Raw genomic sequence first — 22,595 nt, 5'->3', positions numbered from 1 at the left:
CCACTGTCTGGCAGATAAAACACAACAGTGCACTCTTTTAACGATGTTGGTAATCAACCATTGTAACAATTTGCCAAAATTTTGTGGTAGAGCTACTCCTAGACATTTTTCAGATTGAGAGAGGACTTTTTCCACCTAAATATATGTGGGTGGGTGTGTATGTATGTATTCCTACTCAATTCATTCAGGAGAGCCATACTAGATAATCAAACAGGTAGAGTCAGTGATCATAAAGTTGCAGATGACCATTCCTGACCCTGCCTGTTTTGTGCCTGATACAGCTCAGCGCTGGATCGATCTGCTGCTGTACACCATCTATACAAATCCACTAGTGCACAGGAACGAGATCTTTGTAGCTTCACACTAAAAGCTGGCTGCCCTAAGCACATCTCTAGGACACATCATCTTTGTGCAGCACCCAGAGAGATCCAGGCTACATCGACTGACACCCGGCCCATGGGAAAGGGCTGTCCAGGATGGAAAACTTCTGGCATCAAAATTTTGGCCTGAGACTGGCCACAAACCAAGGCAAGCTGGAGGTGCCCCGCAGATCACAGGCCACCGTGGTAGAAAGGAAAGGCTGAGTCAGAGCCCAGAATTGGCCTGTACACAGCATTGGTATGTGTGTTACTGTCACTTGTGTGACTGTGCCAATGAAAACCTGATTTATATATAACTGGATGGAGTTAATGTTCAGCCAGTAACATTATATGACAGCTAAACTTTAGACTTAGTTCAGAAAACATACTGGCTGAGAGATTAACAGTGCATGATAGGATCTTGGCAGCAACCTTCTCTCTACTCCTCAACCACAAAAACATCTTCAGAAATGGATGGAGCCTGGGTCTACCTGGTGACAGGAGGATGTGGTTTTATTGGGGAGAAGATTGTAGAGCTCCTGTCTCAACAAGATTACGTCAAAGAAGTCAGAGTTTTTGATTCAGTAGCAAGAGAAGAAGTAGAAAAATTCACTACAGGTAAGAAAAGGGCATCAGCTTCTATTTAGCAGCTATAACCCTCCTGTTCCAGACAGCTTGTATTATGTTGGAGATGCTACAGTTACAGGCATGGGGTAGGAACCAGGATTAAATAGACTGGATGAAGAATAACTTCCAACTCGGAGAGGTTTTTCAGCATAGGACTAAATCAAAGCAAAAAGACCCATAGTGTGTAACCTCGAGAGATATATCACAAGGAGGATCTAAGTTCCCGGTCAGGGATCAGTTGTAAGGAGCAACATGCATACAGAGTACCTGACATGGGAACTTGGCTACCTGGTTGCTTCTGCTGAACCAGTCTGACAACAGCAAAGGGACAAAAAACATGCTCCTGAACAGCTCCAACCAGTTATTGATTCTGAGAAAAATAACCAAAAACCCCAGACAATAATAGAATCAAGCTCAGCATCTGCTCCAGATATTGTGAAATAAATTACAGAAATAGTTGAGAGAAACCTATAATAGCCTTAGTGCATAAAAAAGGAAGAGGTGAGTCACAGTAAACACACTCAAAGATATTAAATTAATCCATTTGATCATATTCTGAGAGCTGCCTTCTGATGTTTCACCAGGGTTGATTACAGTGAGATATGTTGGGGAAAAGCAACCTGTTTTACTGGATTTGAGAATACTCACCCCAAACAAGCCAATGCAGCTCACAGTGCTCTGCATGGCTAATGGTGGGCTAGAACTCCCTCTCTCCGACTGCCCAAATCTTCAGCCTGCTTCAAATGAGAGAGGAAAAATCAATAAGGGAGATCCTATCTGGGAGATAGCAATAGAAAAGAGGTACACTTAAAGCAAGCTAAAAGACTCCCAGGGAAATACCACTATCAGAAACCCTCCCAGTGATGATGAATGTACCAGACTGGTTTCCCCAGACTTCAGGCAGCCAATTGCCTTAAAAGCACCCATAATTGAAAAAACCAAAACTGTTTAAACCTTAAGGAGCTGCCACAATCTCTTGCTGCAGGAGAGGTCTGTGGGCTGACACCACAGCAAATTGCAGAAAAACGAAGCAGAGCCAGCCTTACCGGACCATCCCAACCAACCCCCCTGTTGCTTTTGCCCCAAGGCAGAATCAGCTCGGCCACGACCTTGCCAGATGTTTTTCTATCCTGTCCCCAGGCCACCTCGGGCAGCCAATTTCTGCACCATCAGGCCATTACTGTTTGTACAGTCTAATCTGCAATTTAAGTCCTTGATTTCTCATCTAACCTTACAGGTAGAATAGGTTAATACTCTCATTTTTTACAACAATCTTCATGATTTGAAAACCACCCCCCTTTCCAGTCCATGCTGGTTTTTTCCTTTAGGATAAAACAACTCTCGTGCGCTCCTCTCTCCACAGCTCACACTTTATCTCTGGGCACTGGCGTTGCTCTCCTCTGGAAGAGGGACACCGAGGTTAGGACAGAGAGGCCAGCTGTGGCCTTCCTGGTGCTGAGTAAAGCTGAGGGATTGATTTCTTCTGTCCGGCAGACTATTCTCCTATTTGTACCTGTCAGCACAATTATGCCTTTTTCACAGCTGCAAGACTCTGCTGACAGGTGATAACTCCTGAGCAGCCCTGGCCCAATTTAATTCTTTCATGAAGACCTGCTGCCTCTTGCCTACCAAGCCAAACAACTTCTCTTTGTCCCTATCAAATTTCACCTTTTTTTTTCAGATGCTATTAGTTACATTCAGCTCATACTCTAATCCTCCAGCGTACTTCGAGTCTCCCCCACTCTGATGTTATCTGCTGATTTAATGAACAAATCTGCCAGATTCTTGATGAAAACAATAAAAAAGACTCAAATACAGCAATAAGCCCTACCGAGCCCCAGGGCAGCCACCTACTACAGCTGGCAATTCCCTGGGAACTGTAATTCAGCCAGCTTTGTGCTCACCCTAATGTGGCTTACTTAGACCATGTTTTACCAACTCGCTTATGAAAATGACATAGAGTTTCCAAAGCCCTTCTAAAGTCAAGATAGATGACATCTACCTGTTCCACAATATCCGTACAGTCTGTTAACTTGTCATAAGAACAAAGGAGATTTATCTGACTTGATTTGTTCTTGACAAATCCATATCAGCTGCTTCTATTCTCCTTATTATCCCACAGGTCCTCACACACATGATGTCTAAGTGTGCGTTCCTGAATTTCCTGGGGTTGAAATAAAGCCGTTCTGTAATTTCCTGGCTCTTCTTTACCTCCTTCCTAAGCACAGGCATTTCATTTGCTCTACTACAGTCTTCCAGTGCCTCCTCCAAAAGTTCTCCAAAGTAGCTGATAATGCAAAAAAGCTCCAGTGACATCCAGCACCTCTTCAGTAGCCCTGGATAAATTCATCAGGCCTTATCAATCTGAAAATTTCTCATGGTTGCCTTGCATTGTCCCTGGGTTTGGCTGAGCTCTCATCATTCTCTTGCTGGTCTTAATTGCACCTGCTGCTTTAAGACAGGTGAGGCAAAAGAGACTGTTTAACACCTCAACCCAACTGCTTATGGGCTTTCCCTCACCACTAAGTAGCAGCAAACCCCCCCCCATCATGAGGCTGCTGACATCCTGCTCCACCTCTCAGCAGAAACATCCTTCTCTGTGTTCTGGTCCTCCATGCAAGTGTATTCCTTTGCTACCTGGGCAATGCCTTCTTTCTTTTCCCCCTCTAGTCCCACTGAATGAACTCTGTGCTTTAATATTAAATTAATTTAATATTAAAACTCTTATGAGCTAGTCCACCAAATCTTGGCTGTGCTAATTAAGAAATCCGTTTGACCCTTCTGTAAAACTTCTGTCTCTTCCTACATCCCATGCTTCTTAGCAAGTGCTCAGCTGGCTGACCCACTATCTTGAATTTTGTCCCTCCTTTAAGTTCATGAGGAATAATCCTGTACTTTCATCACTCTGTCCTGGTAGTTGTTCACCGAGGGTTTCCACATCATAATGCTTCCACGGCTGGAGTCATGGACCTTTCCCTGAGCTGCTCGTGTGCATGACCCTTCAGAAATCACTACCCTGCTCCCTGGCCGCATGGGGCTCTCCAGAAAGCCACCAGGCCAGGGCAGAGGAGACATCTCCTTCCCAAAGCAATCCTGTGACTGCTACTGCTGTCTGGCCTATTAGAAAAGCCCCAAGGAGTACAGCTTCCTAACCCCAGCTTCTTGCTGGCCTACTCCCAACTACAGAAAAGGAAAAAGGGAAAAATCCTGCTTAAATGTTGCAACACTGTCTCAAAGCAAGAAAATTAGCAGTAGATGCCAACAGTAGCCTAGTATCGAACAGCTATTTTGAGGGAGTTGTGTGCGGGGGAAGACGTAGGAGAAATAAACCCTGCTGAATGGCTCAAAGGGAGGAATATCCTATGAAACTTTTTAACCTGTTACATTATTTTCCCTTCCCATCTATAGTATTTGCAATTTAAATAATGCTCTGAGCAATGTCGCTTAAGCTTGCCTGGTTTTATTCCCCATAAGCTCTGAAATTCTTCTGTCTTAAGGAAATTGTCCAGCCCAGCTTCACTCATTCACACGTCCAGGAGCAAGTCCTGTAACCAGCTGCAGCTCTGGGCCAACGCTCTCCCATTCTTGCTCAGCACTATCCTTGGGTGCATGCTAGAGATTTGCAATGAGAGACACAGTTATTCTGACCCACGGTTGGTGCAAACTGCCAAAGTGCTGTGCTGAATTAAACCAGGCGCAGATCTGGCTTCTTGGGGTTCAAAAATAGGGATGTATTTTCCCTTGGTGTGATGTATTCAAATAGCATAGTCATTAGTTAAGCGTGTGCTTCAGCTTGCCCTGCAGAGAAGAAAGCTTTCCAAGCAGGATCCTCATTCTGAAAGAAGGTGGGGATGCTGATTTGTATTTTTTCCCCCCCTGCATCTATGGTTATATTATTTTTCTCCAGCTACCACTCACGTGACAGTGATGAAAGGAGACATTCGAGACTACAATCTGCTCCTTGCTGCCATGCGGGGAGTTCATGTGGTTATTCACACAGCTGCTATTGTGGACTACAGAAACACTGTGCCCTTTTGGCAAATGAGAGCTGTCAATGTTGGAGGTAAGCTCTTTAAAACAAGCAATTAAATACAGCCTTAAATTCACACTCCTTGGTGCAGTCATACAAGATGCTATGACAAATATATCCTCTCTGATTTAGCACTCCCTTGTCCCCTGAATTTCACATGCACCATTCTGCTACAGGATGAGAAAGGTGCCCGGGACCTTTCCTTCCCAGTGGGGAACTTTCTGCCTTTGCCCCTCTGTCCTTGCCCAGGGCAGGCCATGCTCCTCCTCTCCACTGCTAAAGCTTCATCTTAGGAAGTCAAATCTGGACCCCGTTACTGTATGGGCATTCTGGTCAAGGGTGTAACTTTCACTAATAGTACTGAGGTGATCCAGAACATGCCTATAGTGGTAAAAAACTGTTTCGTACGTGACAAGGACAGCAATTAAAAGTTAACTCCTGTTCTAGATAGCTTATAGCTTTCCCAGGGATTTCCAGGGAGAAAAATCTACACTATATGCCGGTGCAAGACTATACCAGTTGAACTGCATCCATGCTATTTAGGGAGTGATGTTACTTTAATTATAGTCAGAGTTCACAACTATTACATGTCTACAAGCCACACATAACTGAGAGCTCCACAACGCTTTCTTCCTATCACCAAGAGCTGATTTCATGTTAGATGCAAGATCTGCTTAAAGAAAATTTGTTCATAAATCTAGGAAATAAGCACAGGCTATAAAAATAATGAAATCCCTATTACAGCAGCAATTCCAATGGCACCTCAGGCTGTTAGCTACTCAAATAGTTGTTAACCACAAGGAAGGGATTTTATATATTTTTTTTTATATATATATATATATAATCTCAAACTCAATTACAGCTTAGGGCTCCTGCTATTTGCCGATGCATTCAAGGGCAACATTTAAATTCCATCCTTCTTTTCATTGCTGTAGTTGTTTTCAAAACCAGATACTTTTAAGAGCCTGTGTTGTGCATATGTACTGAGAATATTCAGAGCCTGAGGCTACCCACTGCCTTTTAATGGCTTTGTGAGATCTTCCTCTTCATTGTCTGCTCACTATGAGCGAGGTACTTTAGCTAGTGAGGATTTTACAGATAGCAGCGAACATTGGGCAACTCCCCTATTCAGCAAACCAAACCTCTTGCAGATGTGTGTGACATTCCCAGAAAACCACACACGCAAAGTTTTTTCCAATGTTACTGGTGACCGAGTGCCTCTTTGAGGAGCACAGTTTGAGATGTCTTAACAGGAGCCTTATTTTCAGAGTCAAACTGTTTGTATTTCTGCCTCCCCTTGGATGGCTTCATGTAGACCTCCCTACAATGAGGCTGCTGCCCTCACTAGGACTTCTCAAAATCTTGAATTGAGAGATTAGTCTAAAGTTTTCTATTAAATCATAGCAGGTAAAAGAATAAAAATGAACTGTGTTTGATACCTGCTGTAGACTTCATGGAAAAAAAAATAGGGTCAAGACGGGTCAACTATAAAATCCTCTAGCTGGCTCCTCTCTGTAACTCAGGCCACAGAAATTCATTCAATTACTGCTTTAAGCCCAACAATTTGTGGCTAAGTTGGACTACGCCTTTTCAAAAGACTTTTTGCCTAGAATTAAGGACTGCAAGTTAATGGGCTATCATGTCTTTCAGCAAGCCATAACAATGCTGAAGAGTATTAGTGTGGCTATGGTTAATTACTGTTTCTGGCAAAAATTTACATCTATCTTCTGCTTTGATTCTCTCCTCTGTTTCAACCACTGGCTGCCGAATCCTGTTATAGCCTTGTTGACTACACTGAAGAGCCCTCTTCTACAAGAATTATTCCTTCCATCTAGCCACTTAAAGACTTTTTAATCTGCTTTTTGTTAAGCTGAATGGATTTTAACTCAGCTGTTTCCAGTGATGTTTCTCAACAGGGGCTCTCAGTTAACTTTACATATTGTGATAGGCTCATGGAGAAGTAAATTGATTCTTTCCCACCAGGTCTTTCTATTGATTCATGCCCTCTGAAATTATCCTGAGCTCAGGATTTCCTTGATAATATCAGATTATGCCCTTAACAACAAAGAGAACAGAGAAATCACAAGCCCTCCCCACGCAAGATCTGCAGTAAGGCTCAAGGGCAGAGCCTGATTAGCCAGGTATAAATAGTATGGAGATTTCCAGAAACCAACCCTATGAGCGGCTTCCTTTAAGATCTGCCTCATCAGATTTGAAGGCTCACTGTGTGCAACCATGGTTATGCTGTTGTCATTGAGGTTCTCATAGAATCAACTCGAATCAAAATCACGATGAATGCAAAGACCATTGCTGCAATAGTCATAAATCATTTAAGCCCACCCCCTCCCCCAAAAACCCCAACCAAACAAAAAGTACACATGCTCACCCGTAGGTTCAGCCAGAACAACCTTTCTTAAATCAAATCATGCTTCAGATTCATCTGGATTTCACATGGACTTGTAAGCTGCCCCTACTACTTTATTTAAAATTCTGCAGCTATCAAGAGTCTGTTGCAATGATTTTCACCCTATAATCATCTTGCAGAACTTCTGTAGAGTAATATATGCAACTAAAACACCAATCCTTTTGCTAGAAGGCTGCAATTCACCATTCGACAGTCTGTCCGTGAATCAAAAAAGATGGAAAACATGGAGTTTTGCTCTGCTGAGCTGTCAGTTTCCTTTTTGTTAGCAACTATTAAGTCCAACTTAAGTCAGTTGTCAATAGCCATAGAGGTTAAGCCACGTTATAGCTATAGATGTCACTGCTACTCTCATGTTATAAACCATCCATTCCTGTGCAAACACACCTGAGGAACTGCAGCCTTGACCTGTGACTTTACATTTTTTTCAGCCATAAAAAGATGGATCTGTTCAAAGTTAGAATCCCAAGCCTGGAAATCTTTTTTGATTTGCACAACAGGCATCAAGGCAAGGTGTTTAATGTTTGTCCTTCCCAACCTGCCTCACAGGTACTGAAAATGTGTTAAGGGCCTGCTGTGTCCTGAACATCCCATATGTTGTCCACACAAGCTCCATCGCTGCGGTGGGACCCAACACATCGCATGAGCCCATGTTCAGGTAAGGCTAAGCAAATCTCCATCACTCTGGATTTCCAGTTTAACAGCAATGAAACTGCAACCAGATAGAGATTTTTGCTGTGGCTGCAAAGGAGAAGGTAAGTGTTCCCCTTCTTGTCTATTCCTCTTCTTGAAAATCCTTCTTTGCTGCTCTTTGCTTTCAGGAACCACACCACTTCCTAACCTAAACCTGAGCAGTAGTGGATACCACTGATTGAGAGAGTTGGTGGAGGGATGTATGACCCAATTGCACCTCCAGGCTGCCCCCTGAATGTGCAGCCCTGCTCCTCTAAGCCCTAAAATCAGTTGCAGATGAGGTCTCAGGTGCTAAGGTTTGTGATATAGTCAAGTTGTATCCTGCCGTTGGGTCAGAGTTTTTGGTCTCCCCTCATGCTGAGTCAATCCAAAGGGTAGGTGATGCTCTACTGTTACCAACCCACTCTCCCTCCTCTTTTCAGCTCCATAGGGAATTACCAGGAAGCCTGTACCCAGCTCCTATTATGAAACATGGTCAAGTGTACACAGACTATTTTAGCACTATCTCAGAAGAAAGTTAGTTGGCCGCATAGTCTTAGGTGACAGATCCGTTTGGTGTGAAGTTGCCCTGCAGTATTCACGTGTAGTTACACTCTTCTGTGGCCTGGATCTGACCTGTGTATTGCACCATTCTATCCCTCAAAATCCTTTCTCCTGGCAATGTTTACGAGGGCTAACTCCTGGACTTTACACTTTTGGGCATTATGCTCGACCCATCTGTTCCGTGTGTCACTCCTATGAGACTGACCCACAGATCCAGAAGAAGCAGAGCTTTAGAAAACCTCCTGGGGCAAGGTGGGATTTGGAGCAATACAAAGACCATGGTCAAAATTACGATTTGGAGGGCTTTTTGGGTTACAGATCTTTGATATCCAGAACTGACTTTCACAATCAGCTGAAACTCCTGCTCAGGACTCAGCACCTGGATACCTCTTGTATTCATGGGGCAACATGTTCACCTTGAGAACAGGGCTGGTATTTCTGAAGAAACCTAAAGCTGAGGTTTTAGTTTAAATTTGAAGTGGAGATAGCTGCAGTCTGATACGTACCATTGTAAGGCTCCTTGCTGATTACAAGCATGGCTGTAGCCGTACAGGCTGCCCAAACTGTGGAAACTTCTGTGCAAGGAGAACTGGCTCAAAGTCAAGTTTTGTCTCTAAAGGCAGCCAATCTAGACACAGCTGGCTTCAGTCATTTGGCTCTAGAAATTTGAGCCCAGCTAGAAAAGGCTGCTTAAGACATAACTTTAAATGACCTACAAGCCTAAATTTCATACTCACAAGTAAGCTAAGGCATAACCTAGTTGTTTTGAAAAGTGCTTAAGCACCGAAATCCATAGAATAAAAGTCTGGCTTATGAAAAAAAAATATGCATAAGAGCAACAAACCTCAGTTCCCTTGGGACTATGAGTACTAGATGCTCCGTGCCACTGAAAAGCTATGGAATTTGGTCATTAGCATATCTAAATAATTTCTAAAAATGAATGTTGATACAGGCACATCCTTGTTAGTATTTTAGTCCTGAAACTTAAGAGATAGATGTGAATAGATGTCTTGAAAAATCTACCCCAAATCTTGCCTGAGAGGACAGCCCTTTGGCTTGTAATGATGGCACCAACGGGTGCAAGCAAAAACCCATCCAGGCTGATGCTCACAGAGCTACACATGAACATCCTCTGCCCACCAACTCCCGATGCTTCCTCACCACAACTGCAAATGAAACCACCACCTACAGCATTTCATTCATTTTGCAGAACACAATCAGGTTCTCCCATGATGCTGGGAGAAAGCCTGAGAGAGTAGTACTCATTCTCCAATGATTCTGATTTTAAACTAAGGACATTACAGAATGCAAAATGAGAGACGAGTCAGACCCCCAGTAAAAAATTACACCACTTGTCTCAATAGGGAGCCCAGTGATGACTTGAAGGCAACATAATATGGCTCTGTTTTCCAGACTGAAAGCACAGGTGATGTGGCTTTCCCCTTTCTCATCTTCCCCCATCCCCACCCAATCTGTTTTGCTCTTCTTCCTCACAGTTCACAATCCTGCCTGCCTGCCTTTTTCTTTTTCTCTGTCCCCCTTCTCCATCATTCCTCATATAATTTTATTTAACTCACTTTTACGTGCTTAGAAATTGACACAGACAAAGCATGATTAGTCTCTGGACAGGGTGATGGGTGCAGGGATAATGCTCACACCTCAGCATCCGACAATAATAGAAAATGCCTCTGTCAGTCTCAATCCCTCCGAGACAGCCACCGCTGAGATACCTTCTGACAATGCTGCTCCAGTCTTATTAGCGTTCAGTTATCTGTGATCGTTTTGAAAAGCAAGAGCATTATGCTCAGCTCTTTGTTACTACCAGGCTTCAAAAGGGGTGGGGGAAAGCAAACACGAGCAGAGCTCTGCAGCCCAGGAACAGCAGGCAGGTTTGCCCCTTTGTGAAGCTGCTGCTTTTTAAAAGCTTTGCAAGGCAAAAAATAAATTTGGATTAAAAAAAGAAAGCAATTAAAACGAGAAATTCTAGTTACACCACCACCCACCCCCCCCAATCGTCTTGGGCCTCTGCTGGGCTTGCAACAAACCATGCACAATCAATCTTTTGTCTTGCTTGTTTTCTGGTTTGTCTTTTCCTCATCACCGGTAAATACAGGGAAGGGGAGGAGGATTTTGTGATAAAAGCCCAGGGTGTGCAAGGAGGCTGTATTTCTGATGGTCCTAATTTATTTCTGTTGCTGTGGGACAAGAAGGCCCTGATCTCAGCTGGGATATCTGACACACAAGATACTAGACTGCCAAACAGGCAAGAGAAAGGCAACAGCATTATCCACGTTTTACACATAGAGATCTGAGCATAGAAAAGGGCAAGCAAGTTGCCCAAGGTCAAACATGGAGCCTGAGTCAGAGCTTGCTCTCCTGAGGCCCAGCGTTTGACAAAAAGACCTCTGCTGCAGATTTGCTGCATGAACTCATCACAGGCTACTTAACCCTTCCACGAGGTGCATCTGGTCCCCATCTGCAAAAAGATAATTCTCCATTGCCCTGTCTGGGGGTACCCCATGCCTGGCAGAGTCTGGTGTTTGCCTAGGGTGAATTTCTCTAGGAGAGCAAAATATAGAGTAAATTAATTTAAAAATGTGAAGAAAGTCTCCTGCAGCACGCAGAGGGAGAGAGAGCCTATCCATGCTAGTCATGGCTGCAGGGGAGCAAGTGGCCGCACGGATGGTCTTTCCCAATGCTTCAAACAAGGTTTCTTCACTCCCGAGCTCCTCCAGAGCCCACTGAATCTGCTTAACCAAATCCTGCAATAGACTAATGTTGATCTAGAACCACCGGGACAAAACGCCAGTGCCCTGGTGGGGAACAGAGCTGCTTTTCTGGTTGTCCCTGGAATTATTTCAGGGCTTGTGAGGCCAGTTAGATCCCCTGGGCTTTCCTTCTTGCAGCTCTAAGTTAGGAGGCTGAGGAGCAGGTTGTCTTCCATAGTGGCAACCAAATCTCCCTAGAATGGATGCAAGCCCTGCTTGCCCTTAATCATGAGTCCACTTCTTTGCTTTTCCCCTCGAGCATAATTTGCTAGGAGAGATGAAAGAATAATCCCAGCACAAACCCGCTGATTGCATGTCTTCCAGGAGATCACATCACTGGCAAATGTCTCCCAAGTCTAATCAACTCTGTGAGAAAATAAAGCAGCAGCTTCTCCTTTTAGTTTATGGCTCATGAGAGGTTTTTCTCGGCCTCTAATGAAAAGATGAAGTAGGGTTGCTCTCCTTTTCATGCCCTCCATCTTCTTGTGTTCTTTCCACCTTGTTCAGCCACTTGTGAGTTGCTTAAAAAGGTAACTCCACTGCCTGCTAATTTGCCTGCCAGAATATTGTTTGCTTCAATCACACTATTAGACATAACCAAATCCAGCTCTCAGAAATCAAACCATTACCCTCGTGCAAACCTGCCTATGAACACCCAGAACCACCTGGTATTTCTTGAGACCTTATTTCTTTCAAACTGCAGCAAGGATCTCAGATTCCTATAACGTGCAGCCAGCCTAAGTCCCTGAAGAGCAGGGGTTGCAGAGTAAACCACAAATGTCTCCAAGCCCTGTACTCTACTCCATGGTCCCTCACCGTCTCTCACAATCTATTTCAGAGGAAATGAGGACACCAAATACAGCGGGGAAGTGGAACTGCCTTATGGGAAGACAAAGGCCATGGCAGAAAAACTTGTATTTGAAGCCAATGGAAAAAAGGTACAAAAGTCAATGGCAGCACCCATGGTATTAAAGCACAGGACGGGTGGAAGGAGAGAGATGGTTAGAAAGACCCCACGGCTCATATCTAAGTGTGCGTCCAGCTGCTGCCTTGACTTGATGCATAAACCACACTACCCTAAGCTTACCAAAGCCTGATATTCCCACATCATCAGGAAGCTGCCAAACTCTCTCAAGACCAAAGGGTGCTGCCCTTTGAGCCTGTGCTTTACAGGATTGTGACTTTGGAAAGAGCTATGTTAAATCAGGGCCTAAGAAATCAGGTTCACCTACAGGTGAACCTACAGGTTCATACTGCATAAAGGTGTAATTTTTAGATGTGCCTGAGTGATTTAAGAATCAAAAATACTAGTGTATCCAGAGTCAGTCATCTACCTAAGTTAGCTGGCTAGTCTTTTTAGATTCCCAGTACAGTCAGCAGACAGATGAGTTCTTCTAGAGGATGAAGCAGAATGCAAAAATGAGATGTGTCCTAAATCACTGCGTGGAGCATCTCTCTCTCCCAGTTACAGTTGGAGACCAGCCAGCTTAGCTGGCTTCCTCTGGTACCTGATTTTGGTTGTTGCAAATACTCATTTATACATCACAACTGCAAAAGGGTTAATGCCACTAGCACCTTCCATCCAATGTCTCTCAGTGAGCACCACATGGGTGCAGGTATGCTATGAATAAAAAAAATTTTAAAAAAATCAAACTAGGCACCTCCTTGCATTTTTAGGGACCCAAACCAGGCCCTAAGTGTCCAGAGCACCTCTGCAAATGTTGACTCCTCTAGCCCAATATTCCCAGGTTTTGGTTTTACCTGGCAAACCCAACATCACTGCAGAAGATTTAATCTCTGAATCCATCACTTGCTAACGTCCCTTCCTGATTTTACAGATGAGCAACGGTGGTAAACTCACAACATGCATTATCCGTGCAAACGCAGTGTATGGGGAGAAAGCAATGTTTCTTCAAGAGTTGTATTTGCTTACCAAAGCCAGGAACAGTGTGTTGAACTACTTAGAGCCTGAAAACACAGAGCGTAATTACACATACGTAGGTGAGTGAATGATTGATCTCTTTGCATGTGGTGCTACCAGGCTGTTTCAGTCACAGGGCATTTTACACGTCAGCTTAACCATAATCTTCCAAGACAGAGAGATAAGTATGGTGAATGAGCACAAATATTTTTATAACCACAAAACTTAGACTGGCTAAAAGAATTTTTTAAACTGTTGTTTATATTCAACTGTTTTTCCTGGGAAGGGTTTTCTTTTTTTTTCTTATCCTCAGCATAAGGAAATTGTTGTTTAGAAAAAAAGTTAGTGGAAAAAGATCTAATCTTTCTTTTCCTAGGTAAACGTTTCGCGGGATATATGGGGGGGGAGAGAGATATCCAGGTAGTATTTTTTAAATGTTTTTGGTTTGAAAAGACACTTAATTTCTTCTTCATTAGAAGAAATTTAACTAATGCTATTTGTACAATTCCTTGATAAAAAGGCTGTATTACATAAATGATTTTAGCAAGCACAAGAAACTACTCACAAAACCTACAGAAACAGTTTGTTGCGGTGTTGAATGCATTTCAGGAAAGTATAACTTACCATTAAATCATGCAGGGTTTTAGTTATTTCTGTGCAGCTTACTTATATGTCTTTTTCCAAAAGTGCAGATAAAAGTAGTTTGATAATGCTGTTAGAGAAGAATCAGGCCTAGATAAATCAAGTGACTTCTTCAAAGGCTCACAGCAGAGCCAGGAATAAAACCCTCGAGTGCTGCCTCCCATTCATCCTGCTCTCACTACAAAACACTGCCCTTTCGCTTCACATGAACCAGTATCACAAGGCACATTAATTGTCCAGCTCAAAGGAGAGACCAAAGGTTTAAAGGATCTTGGAGGTCTGGATTAACTACTCAGTCTCTCTACAGTACAGCTGAGTAAGACGATGAGTGCTTTCCGTACTTCACAGCACTGGAACCGGCAGATCCAATGCACTCATTCACTCCTACAATAAACAGGAAAATGTAGCTCCACCCGAATACCCGTTTTTCTCCCCCTCTTATTTCTCCAGGGAATGTTGCATGGATGCATGTTCTTGCAGCAAGGAACTTGCAGCTGAAACCAGAATTACTTGCAGGACAAGTGTACTATTCCTATGACGACACTCCAACGAGGAAAGGTTTTCTGATCAGGCATCAGCTATTGTCCTCTGTGGACCCCTCAGTAAGACTAGGCTCACACATCCCTTACTGGAAGATGTGGTTAATGATACAATTGCACAGGATAATCAAGGTCATCTTGTACCCCTTCTGGAAGCCACAGCCTTTCCTAAACTTGCCTTTACTGAACACGATAGTCACCACCTTCTCCTATGAGACAGACAAAGCCTCCAGGCATTTTGGGTACAAACCCCTCTTCACCTGGAAAGAAAGCAAGCACAGAACTGCACAGTGGTTGAAAGCAGCTGCAGGGAACCTGGAACCCCCCCAACTTCATGAAAAGAAGAACTAAGCAGCGTGTTTGGGGTAAGGAGAGAGCTTATCGCACCAGCAAGTTTCATCTGAACTTCACAACATGCGCAGATCTTTAGCAGAAATTTTGCAAACACTGAGAAATCCTGGTACAGAGAAAGAGCAAACTCTCAGGCTGCAAGTATATACCCTCGCCATGCCAACAACTCAGCTATTTTAAGTGTTATATGAAACACCAGGGTGAATTTGAAAGCATCCTCTTGCAGGTCCATGTGCATGGATGCAGGGCTTGCTGGCCTCACTCACTCCCACAGTGCCACCACTGCATGGGATCACTTGTGGGAACAAGAGAGGCTCAGATGAGAGATGGTGCACAGCAAACATTTTTTTGGTAAAATGAGTTAACCAGTTTTGTTCCATAGCCTGATGAGCCTCCGTCTCTTTCCATACGCAGCAAACGGACTTGCCTCTCCCTTGCCATGGTCTCAGGCTGCTGGTGGGATGGCTGTACCTGTCTCATACACTCAAGGGGTCTTCAGTGATAATTTGAGGGAAGACAAGGAAAGCCCAATAAGTTCTTGCTCTGTTTTAGGGTTTAATAAAAAGAAAAAAAAAAAAAATTCCCTTTTCTAGAGCTACCTTTTTCAAAATGTTTCCTGTTATTCTTAAGCTGTGGAGTATTATAACTGTTTTGAAGTATTATCCCTGTAAAAAGAAACTTCCAATCTCTTGTGCTAACAATGTATGGGCTGACTTAATGTCTAATTGTATGGATGGATAACTGATGTCTACAAGCTTAGAGGCGGGATTCATACAGTTTGTAACTCAAATTCCCTTACCTCACAGCACTCTAGCAGCAAAGCAAAACAAATTAAAGCCCACGTTCAGCTGCCGCACTGGCAGAAAGCAACTTCAGTGAAGGCCTTAGGGGCTGCGTTTATGCTAAATAATGTCTGAACTTCAGGAGGAAGAGGTCATTTCAACTCGTTCCATGGCACTGGAGCTACACAGTCCATCCGGGAGCAGTATTTCACAGATGATATTTTCCTAACACAGATGGGGCAGGCAATTCCAGAAGATTCACAACAAAAGCTGTGGTTTGTATCAGTTTATCAGCTCCTCTATTTTTAAGACATACTGAGAGACTGGTAAACAGTCAGCAACAACAACAGGTTTCAGTTTTCACTTGAGCTTGGAGGAATGGGATATTTTTACAATACTAGTTCAAATCTAAAATTAATTCTGTTGGTATCACACTGCTGTGTGAATATGTAACCATCTCTTGAGTTTTCCTACAGTTAAAGTGTACACATGCACAAAGCTTATTTTAATTACAAGTATCCTAATCCTCCTGGAAAAAGCAAGTTTCAGCATGGTATCCTTGATAGAAATGATCAAAATTCACTTCTTGTTAGTCACAGTAATTACCCAGGAAGGAAAACGAAGCAATACAGTGTGAGTTGCCAAGCTAACTTCACCGAAATTCACACTCACAGGAGAATTCTTTGCAAAATGAGCTTACAAATAACAAATCATTTGCCGCGGTAATTCATTAATAATTTAATACAACATAAATTTGGAGGAAACTATTGCAATCTGCTCATAAAGAATTTGGGAAGGTGAAGTAAGTTGTCAGTTCCCTACCTTTTTCCTCCTACCATTTGTGCTGGGAGGTTTTTAAGAAAGAGAGTAATAAGATTGCTGGGTTTTCTATTTCACTAAAAACTCTCCTTGCAGTTTTTTGCCATTATTAAAATGGTAGATGACAGCTTGCTAAGAATTTGACAAAAGAAATATACACCCAATTTCTCATGCGCATTGCCAGAGCATCGCCACAGTATAACACTGACCTCAAGAGGTTTTAATGCTTCTGAAACCTTGGGTTTATCTTGCCAAAAAAGAGCCACTGGGTGGAGCTGCAAGTCTGTGAGACAGGTACCCTCTCCTCATGAGTTCCAGTGTTGCAACCCCTTTTGCTTTAGCTGTTTTTTAAAAGAATCGGAAGGCCTGCCCAGACAGCGAGCCGATGGATGGACGTGTGTGTGTGGGGGGGTTGTGCTCAATCTGTGGCATTTGGAGTTTTGGACTTCCTTGGCTGGATGGATGCAGCCATGATTTTATCTTCATGTAGTCATAAAATCAAAGAGACAGAGGAAAATATTTTTCCACTCGGAACTCGTTAGAAATGAATAGAAGTTTGCTTTCTAATTTTAAAAGTAGAATTAAATATGGCACTCTGACCTTTGAGAAAAATTGCCTAGGTATAAAAGCTGATGCTTTTGGAGTCCCTTTCTGAGCACTTGGTCTATTCCTTTGTGGGATTTGGAGCTGCTGAAGGTATCAGATGGGACAGGTGTCAAGGCCCAAGACTCTCCCAGAGATCAATGCTCTATAAGCTTGCCTGCTCTCAGAAACCTTGCTGGGAACCTCATCATGCTTTTGTTCCTGTCCTGCTCATAATCACCTACGATTTTGATGCTTATCAGGATGCAGATGACATGCAGGATAAGGAACAGGGATTTTTAAAGGTAGTTAAGTGGAGGATTTATCAAAAGGATTTGAATTAGTTGGCTGCTTAACTTTTTTTATACCTGCCCACCTCGCAAGCTTTGACAAAAGCAAGTAGAGGATTCCCTTTCCCTGCTCATGGTAGAAAGCAGGGGAAAAAGTTAGACAGCAGAGCCTCTGTGCTGTTTTCCAAAAAGATGAGTAAGCTTCCTTTGGCTGCCCTGCATTTTGGCTCCTCCAAGCTAATGCTGCTGCAGACTTCCTGTTAGATCCTTGATTTTATCAGATTATAACTTGTTTTCTCCTGGCAATGCTTTAATTCTTTCTACTGCACTGAGTTGTCATTGGCTTTTCTTTTCAGGGTCTCAGCCCTATTATGTAACAGCAGCAGCAAAAAAAAGAGAAAAAAAATATATTTCAGATCTGTTTCTACTTCTGGAGAGGAGCCTTTGTGCACAATTACTCATCCAAGAGATTCAGCAGGTATAACTGCTTCCCCCAGGGGCTCCATTATATAATTGGATTTCAGCCATACAAATTAAATCCTATCTTACCCCTTAGTTAAGCCAGGCAGTAAGTATTTAATGCTAATATCCCTGACAACTATTGCAGGGAGAAGCAGAGATGAAGTACAGAGGAGACAGATGCATGCTTTCTCTACCAGAGGAGCAGGGAGGATGAGCAAGAAGTGCATTGACAGAAAGACACCTGCTGTATTTTAAACACAGCTAAACTTCCCCAGCATGAGCCATGGCGGCTGCTAGAGTTGTCGTCTGAGCTGGAATGTGGTTCTCCCTTCGTTTTCCATCTTCCCATGTGTGCACTGAGCATTCACCCCCAAAACACACACACACACTTCAAAGAGCCACATGCCTAACCCTGTTTGAGTTTCTATGGAAGTCTCTGTTCTTGTGCAATGTCTGAAGGACGCAAGTTTAGTAATATTAAAACTCAAGCCAAACACACAAACGAGCAAAGAATCCCCAAATTAAAAAGGAAATCTCAACCGAGTTACTCATTCATCTGCATTTTCTGTTGCGTTCTGTCTTCTCCCGACATGTTTCTTTAGACAAAGCCCTCTGGGCAGAGACCATCTCTTTTAGTGTCTGGTACATCAGTCACATAGTTAGTACATAGTAATAAAGGAAAATAGATTCATGGTAGGAGTTAAACCAGTCAGTCTGGTACTGTAATTGGAACATAATCTCATATTGACAGTATTTAACACAGGATGCACAGGGAACAGATGGCAGCATGCCAGGCCTCAATCGTTCTGCAAATACTGGAAAGATGTTTTCCAAGTCCAGCTCCTGAACCTCATCTCCGATGTCAGAAGCGCTGCTTCCCCAAATGGGCCTAAATCCACTCACTAACCCTGGTTAAAGCCCAACACACCCATGTGCTCCTGAGTTTGCAGACAACCTGGCTAACAGTGTTTCTATTGGTAACTATCTTACAAACGCTTCAAGAGAGATTTGATAAAGCATCAAGGGCAAAAGTCTCCAACATCTGTTGGCACAAACACTCCCAAACCTCTCAATACCTTTCCCTTACAGACAGAGATCTTGCCTGTGACACGACATGAAGCCACGTGCGCTCTCAGTGTCACGGGTGCCCACCAGCGTTTCACTCTGCTGCTTCTTTCATCTCTAAAATCTTCAGTCATGCAATTAACTCAGCAGGGCATACTGGCAATACAGAGTTGTTCCTTTCTCTAAGCCTAAAACGCTAAGCTAAAGCAAGCGAAAGGAGAGGAAGCACATTTATGTCCAAGATGCAGCTTATGGTATGGAGTGAGATGGTGTAAGTGTAGACACAAACTCAGCTTTCCAAGGGTATTGAAAAAGTATACCGTGCTTCTTATAGCTGCTACAGGAAGTTTAAATTGATTTTTCTTTATTTCAGCAATTAATTCCCATTAATCAACTTACTGTACAATGCTGCACTATAATTCACAAGTTTTATGTATTATATGAATAAAATTGCACATATATTTTTATGTGATTTTCATTTAATTGAATTCCAAGGAGATTTACCTGCTGGGTTATTAATAAATCTTAATATGGCCTATAACACTCAATTGATATTTAATTAACCTGCAATAACTGCCTTGTAAAATGTAAATTAAATGCTTTATTTTTCCAGGCATATAACCTTAAATCAAATTCTTCATCCTACCAGCACAGCAAAAAAGGAATGGGGAAAAAACAAGATTGCAGGCAACCAAACCTTAGACCTGAAAATATCTGATGTTTAAAGAGGTTCAAAGTGGAAACTGGATCCATGTTTTGTAACCAGTTCTTCTCCCGAGGAAGTACTTTTCCACTGTCTTCCCACCTTTAAAGATCACAAGAATCTGGATGGATTTAGATGAAACATCAAAATCTCAGGAGGCTTGAAGAGAAGTGAGAGGCGCCCATTATTAATAATAAGGTTGCAAATTCCCATAGGTATTGTGGTATTTGGCATTTTTCTTAGTCTTGGCTCCTAAAGTCACATTATCAAATGAGGATGTCAATTTTCATTTAAAAATAAAAAAGGAAAGAAGTTAAAGCCCTTTGATAGGGGAAGAAGTTTGCAAACTTGAATGTCAAAGACATGAGAACTAAGAAACAAAAATACATAAAATTTGATCCTTATCTTTAAAAGTATCACAACTTTTTGAGGGACTTGAGATGTTTGAAAACTGGGAGGTGGCAACAAACGATCAAAACAGCCTTTACGAGAAAAGATGAGAACAGTCCAAATTATATTTTAAGATCAAACTGTTGTCCTCCCCCTCCCCTAGGAATTTACATAGATCTACATTAAATACTGCAAACTGCAACAACTATTTCTGATTTCAAAAGTAGGAGAGCTAGCTACCTTTGCAAAGTGATTTGAAAACTTCGGGAGAGTATGACTGTCTAAAATGCATAAGCCTATAAAGTTTTACTGCCACACCATCTAAACTTAGTATATCTTTCTTTTTTTAATGCATGGAGTGGACAATCTGTCTTACAATATTTTATTAAATAGGGTATTTCCACCAAAGGACAGTAACCCTTACTGTCTGTAATCTGTCTGCATTAGATCACTTTAAAAGGTATTAAATGAAAATCAAAAGTTAAATGTACCATGGATTTTAAAGGTGTCACAGCATGGAAGAATAAAAATGAAGAGAATGGATTCTGACTTGCAATGAATGAACGGAAATAAATCCAGATCTTCTGTAATGGAAAGTCTGTCCTCCCTTGCTGTTCATCCTCTCCAGTCACTCATTCACCACCCCGCTTGCATAAACTACAGCCAGTGAACCCCGCTCAGCCTAACCAAGTGCAGTAATTCTACCCAGGAGCTCCTCAGGCTGAGGGATTTCTTAAACGGCTCCAGCGTGCCATGTAGCAGGAGGGTACGTGATCCTGCCATCCCGCAGTTACTCAAGGGCTCGCGTGAATTGCATTGCTTGGAAAAGCATTGCTGACTAGCCCAAATTTTGCCACTCTCCCACTTTGCAAGCAGCTTCGCTGCTTCAGAAGAGGAGTACCCAGAGCAGGGAGTCAGCAGATGCAAGTGGCCTCATGCTCACAGTAATTGACTGGAATTTTGCAGACCTGGGTTTAATCCCCAGCTCCAGCATGGACTCACTGGGTAATTTAGAGCAGGTTTCTTCCTCTCTCTCTCTCTCCATGTTTTATGATTTTGGCAATTGATCAGAATTAGTCTCCTCTCCTTCTCTTACCTTTCATCTTTTTAATGGAGGAGAACATATCCCACAAACGTGCTGCATCGGATCTGCTGTCAGCCATTGCTGGGGGGCAGCTGAGCCCAGCATGAGTCTGCAGACCACAGCTCCTTCCCAGGACAGTTGCGTTTTACTCTACTGGATAAACGCTGACATGGTAGATTATTTTTTCCCTCAAAGTGGGTTTCTAATTGAGCTGAATCTAGCACAGCTCTCATTAAGGACTGACCATGACTGACAGTTTACATTTACTTGGGTAGCACTTTTTATCAGGCAAAGTCACCTGGGAGCTGCACCAGAAAGAGACAGAGAGTCCCATCTACACACAGACTACTCCTAATGATGCTCCTGCGAATTAAATCACAACATGAGGAACAAATGTAACAGATCAAAAATTGGGGAGCTGCAAGGTCTCAAAAGTGCTTAGGACTTAGGACCTGACAGGCTCCCCACAGAAATTTTAACACTGAGTTTAATAAAAGCAGAAGTGAGCCAAGTGTAGGACTGCTGGGGGCCCCTGTGTGAACAGCCTGTCTCTCAGGGATGTAAGAGCAGACTCAACATTGCCTGAATTACTTCTCTCTGCTCTGCCCACTGGACAACAATCCACGTGACTATCCTATAGTCACACCCGTGTCTAGTCCTAAACCCCTTTATGATCATACCACCCTCCTCTTAAATCCCAGCTCCAATCTCCTTTGCTTTGAGAAACACACAAGGCTAAATACTCCTGACATTTCCACGATGCTCAAAGTCACCTTTTGTACAGGGCTCTCACAGCAACTGCCTCAGTGGGAACAGAGGGAATTCACCTGCTTGGCAGATACAGCTGATAGCAAACCTGTTTCACAGCAAGCAACCGAAAAGCAAAGCCTCTGCAGTCCTGCCTGCTGCTGCTACCACTGGGAGTAATCCCGTTTACTTATATGGAGATAGGCACTGACTATGGGGGATCCTTAACAGAAGACAGACACAGCACTTGCAAGCTCTGCCTTTCTCAAAATTCACATCTGGAAACGAGCAATTGAGCAAGAACCAGCCCCACGAGACACATCTAAATCAGCCCATCTTAATATTGGGCACATGCTCTTAACTCGCACGTTGCTGTGCATTCAAATGATTAATGGTTCAGTGTAAAACTCACATAGCATTGTACAGTGGTACTGTAGCACATCACCTAGATCAATACGCCTTGCCCCAGGAGAAGAACTGGAATTTTTAAACCAAAGAGAATTAGGTGCCTGATTTCTATTACATTTCAAAGGGATTTAGAAGCTCTGCTCTCTCTCAGAAACCTCACCAGACTACCTTAGAGGCTGTACACATGCTTGACATGACACCAGATAATGTTTGTGGGCTATGGCATAAATGGGGATTACTGCCTCTGAAAAGGAGGACTTGCTGAAGTGGCTGTGGTTTAAGGAAGGATTTGAAAGGGGAGAGAAATACAGAGGGAAGCTGTTCTAGACAGTAAGTCACATAAGAGAAGGCTTAAAAATCGAGAGCAG

At 42.9% G+C, this 22,595-nt stretch overlaps 1 protein-coding gene across 5 annotated transcripts; it reads left to right on the top strand.

Annotated features, from left to right (window-relative positions):
• The first annotated feature begins 737 nt into the window (after nt 1–737).
• LOC129215019 (3 beta-hydroxysteroid dehydrogenase type 7-like) lies at nt 738–20,548 on the top strand. Of its 5 annotated transcripts, none has more exons than XM_054847530.1 (7): nt 759–977; nt 4,894–5,049; nt 7,988–8,096; nt 12,281–12,380; nt 13,281–13,443; nt 15,820–15,952; nt 19,545–20,548. In XM_054847530.1, the coding sequence occupies exons 1-7, from the start codon at nt 770–772 to the stop codon at nt 19,618–19,620; spliced, it is 945 nt and encodes a 314-aa protein (XP_054703505.1). In that variant the 5' UTR covers nt 759–769; the 3' UTR covers nt 19,621–20,548. The 5 variants fall into 5 exon arrangements, with proteins under 5 accessions (XP_054703501.1, XP_054703505.1, XP_054703504.1 ...); XM_054847529.1 differs by having other exon boundaries at nt 19,509–20,548; XM_054847528.1 differs by lacking the exon at nt 15,820–15,952 and adding an exon at nt 14,456–14,909 and having other exon boundaries at nt 19,509–19,581.
• The last annotated feature ends 2,047 nt before the right edge of the window (nt 20,549–22,595 follow it).

The sequence above is a fragment of the Grus americana genome, chromosome 19 (assembly GCF_028858705.1).
Source record: "Grus americana isolate bGruAme1 chromosome 19, bGruAme1.mat, whole genome shotgun sequence".
In the NCBI taxonomy this organism is placed as follows: domain Eukaryota; kingdom Metazoa; phylum Chordata; class Aves; order Gruiformes; family Gruidae; genus Grus; species Grus americana.
This window is presented reverse-complemented; position numbering and strand designations above follow the sequence as displayed.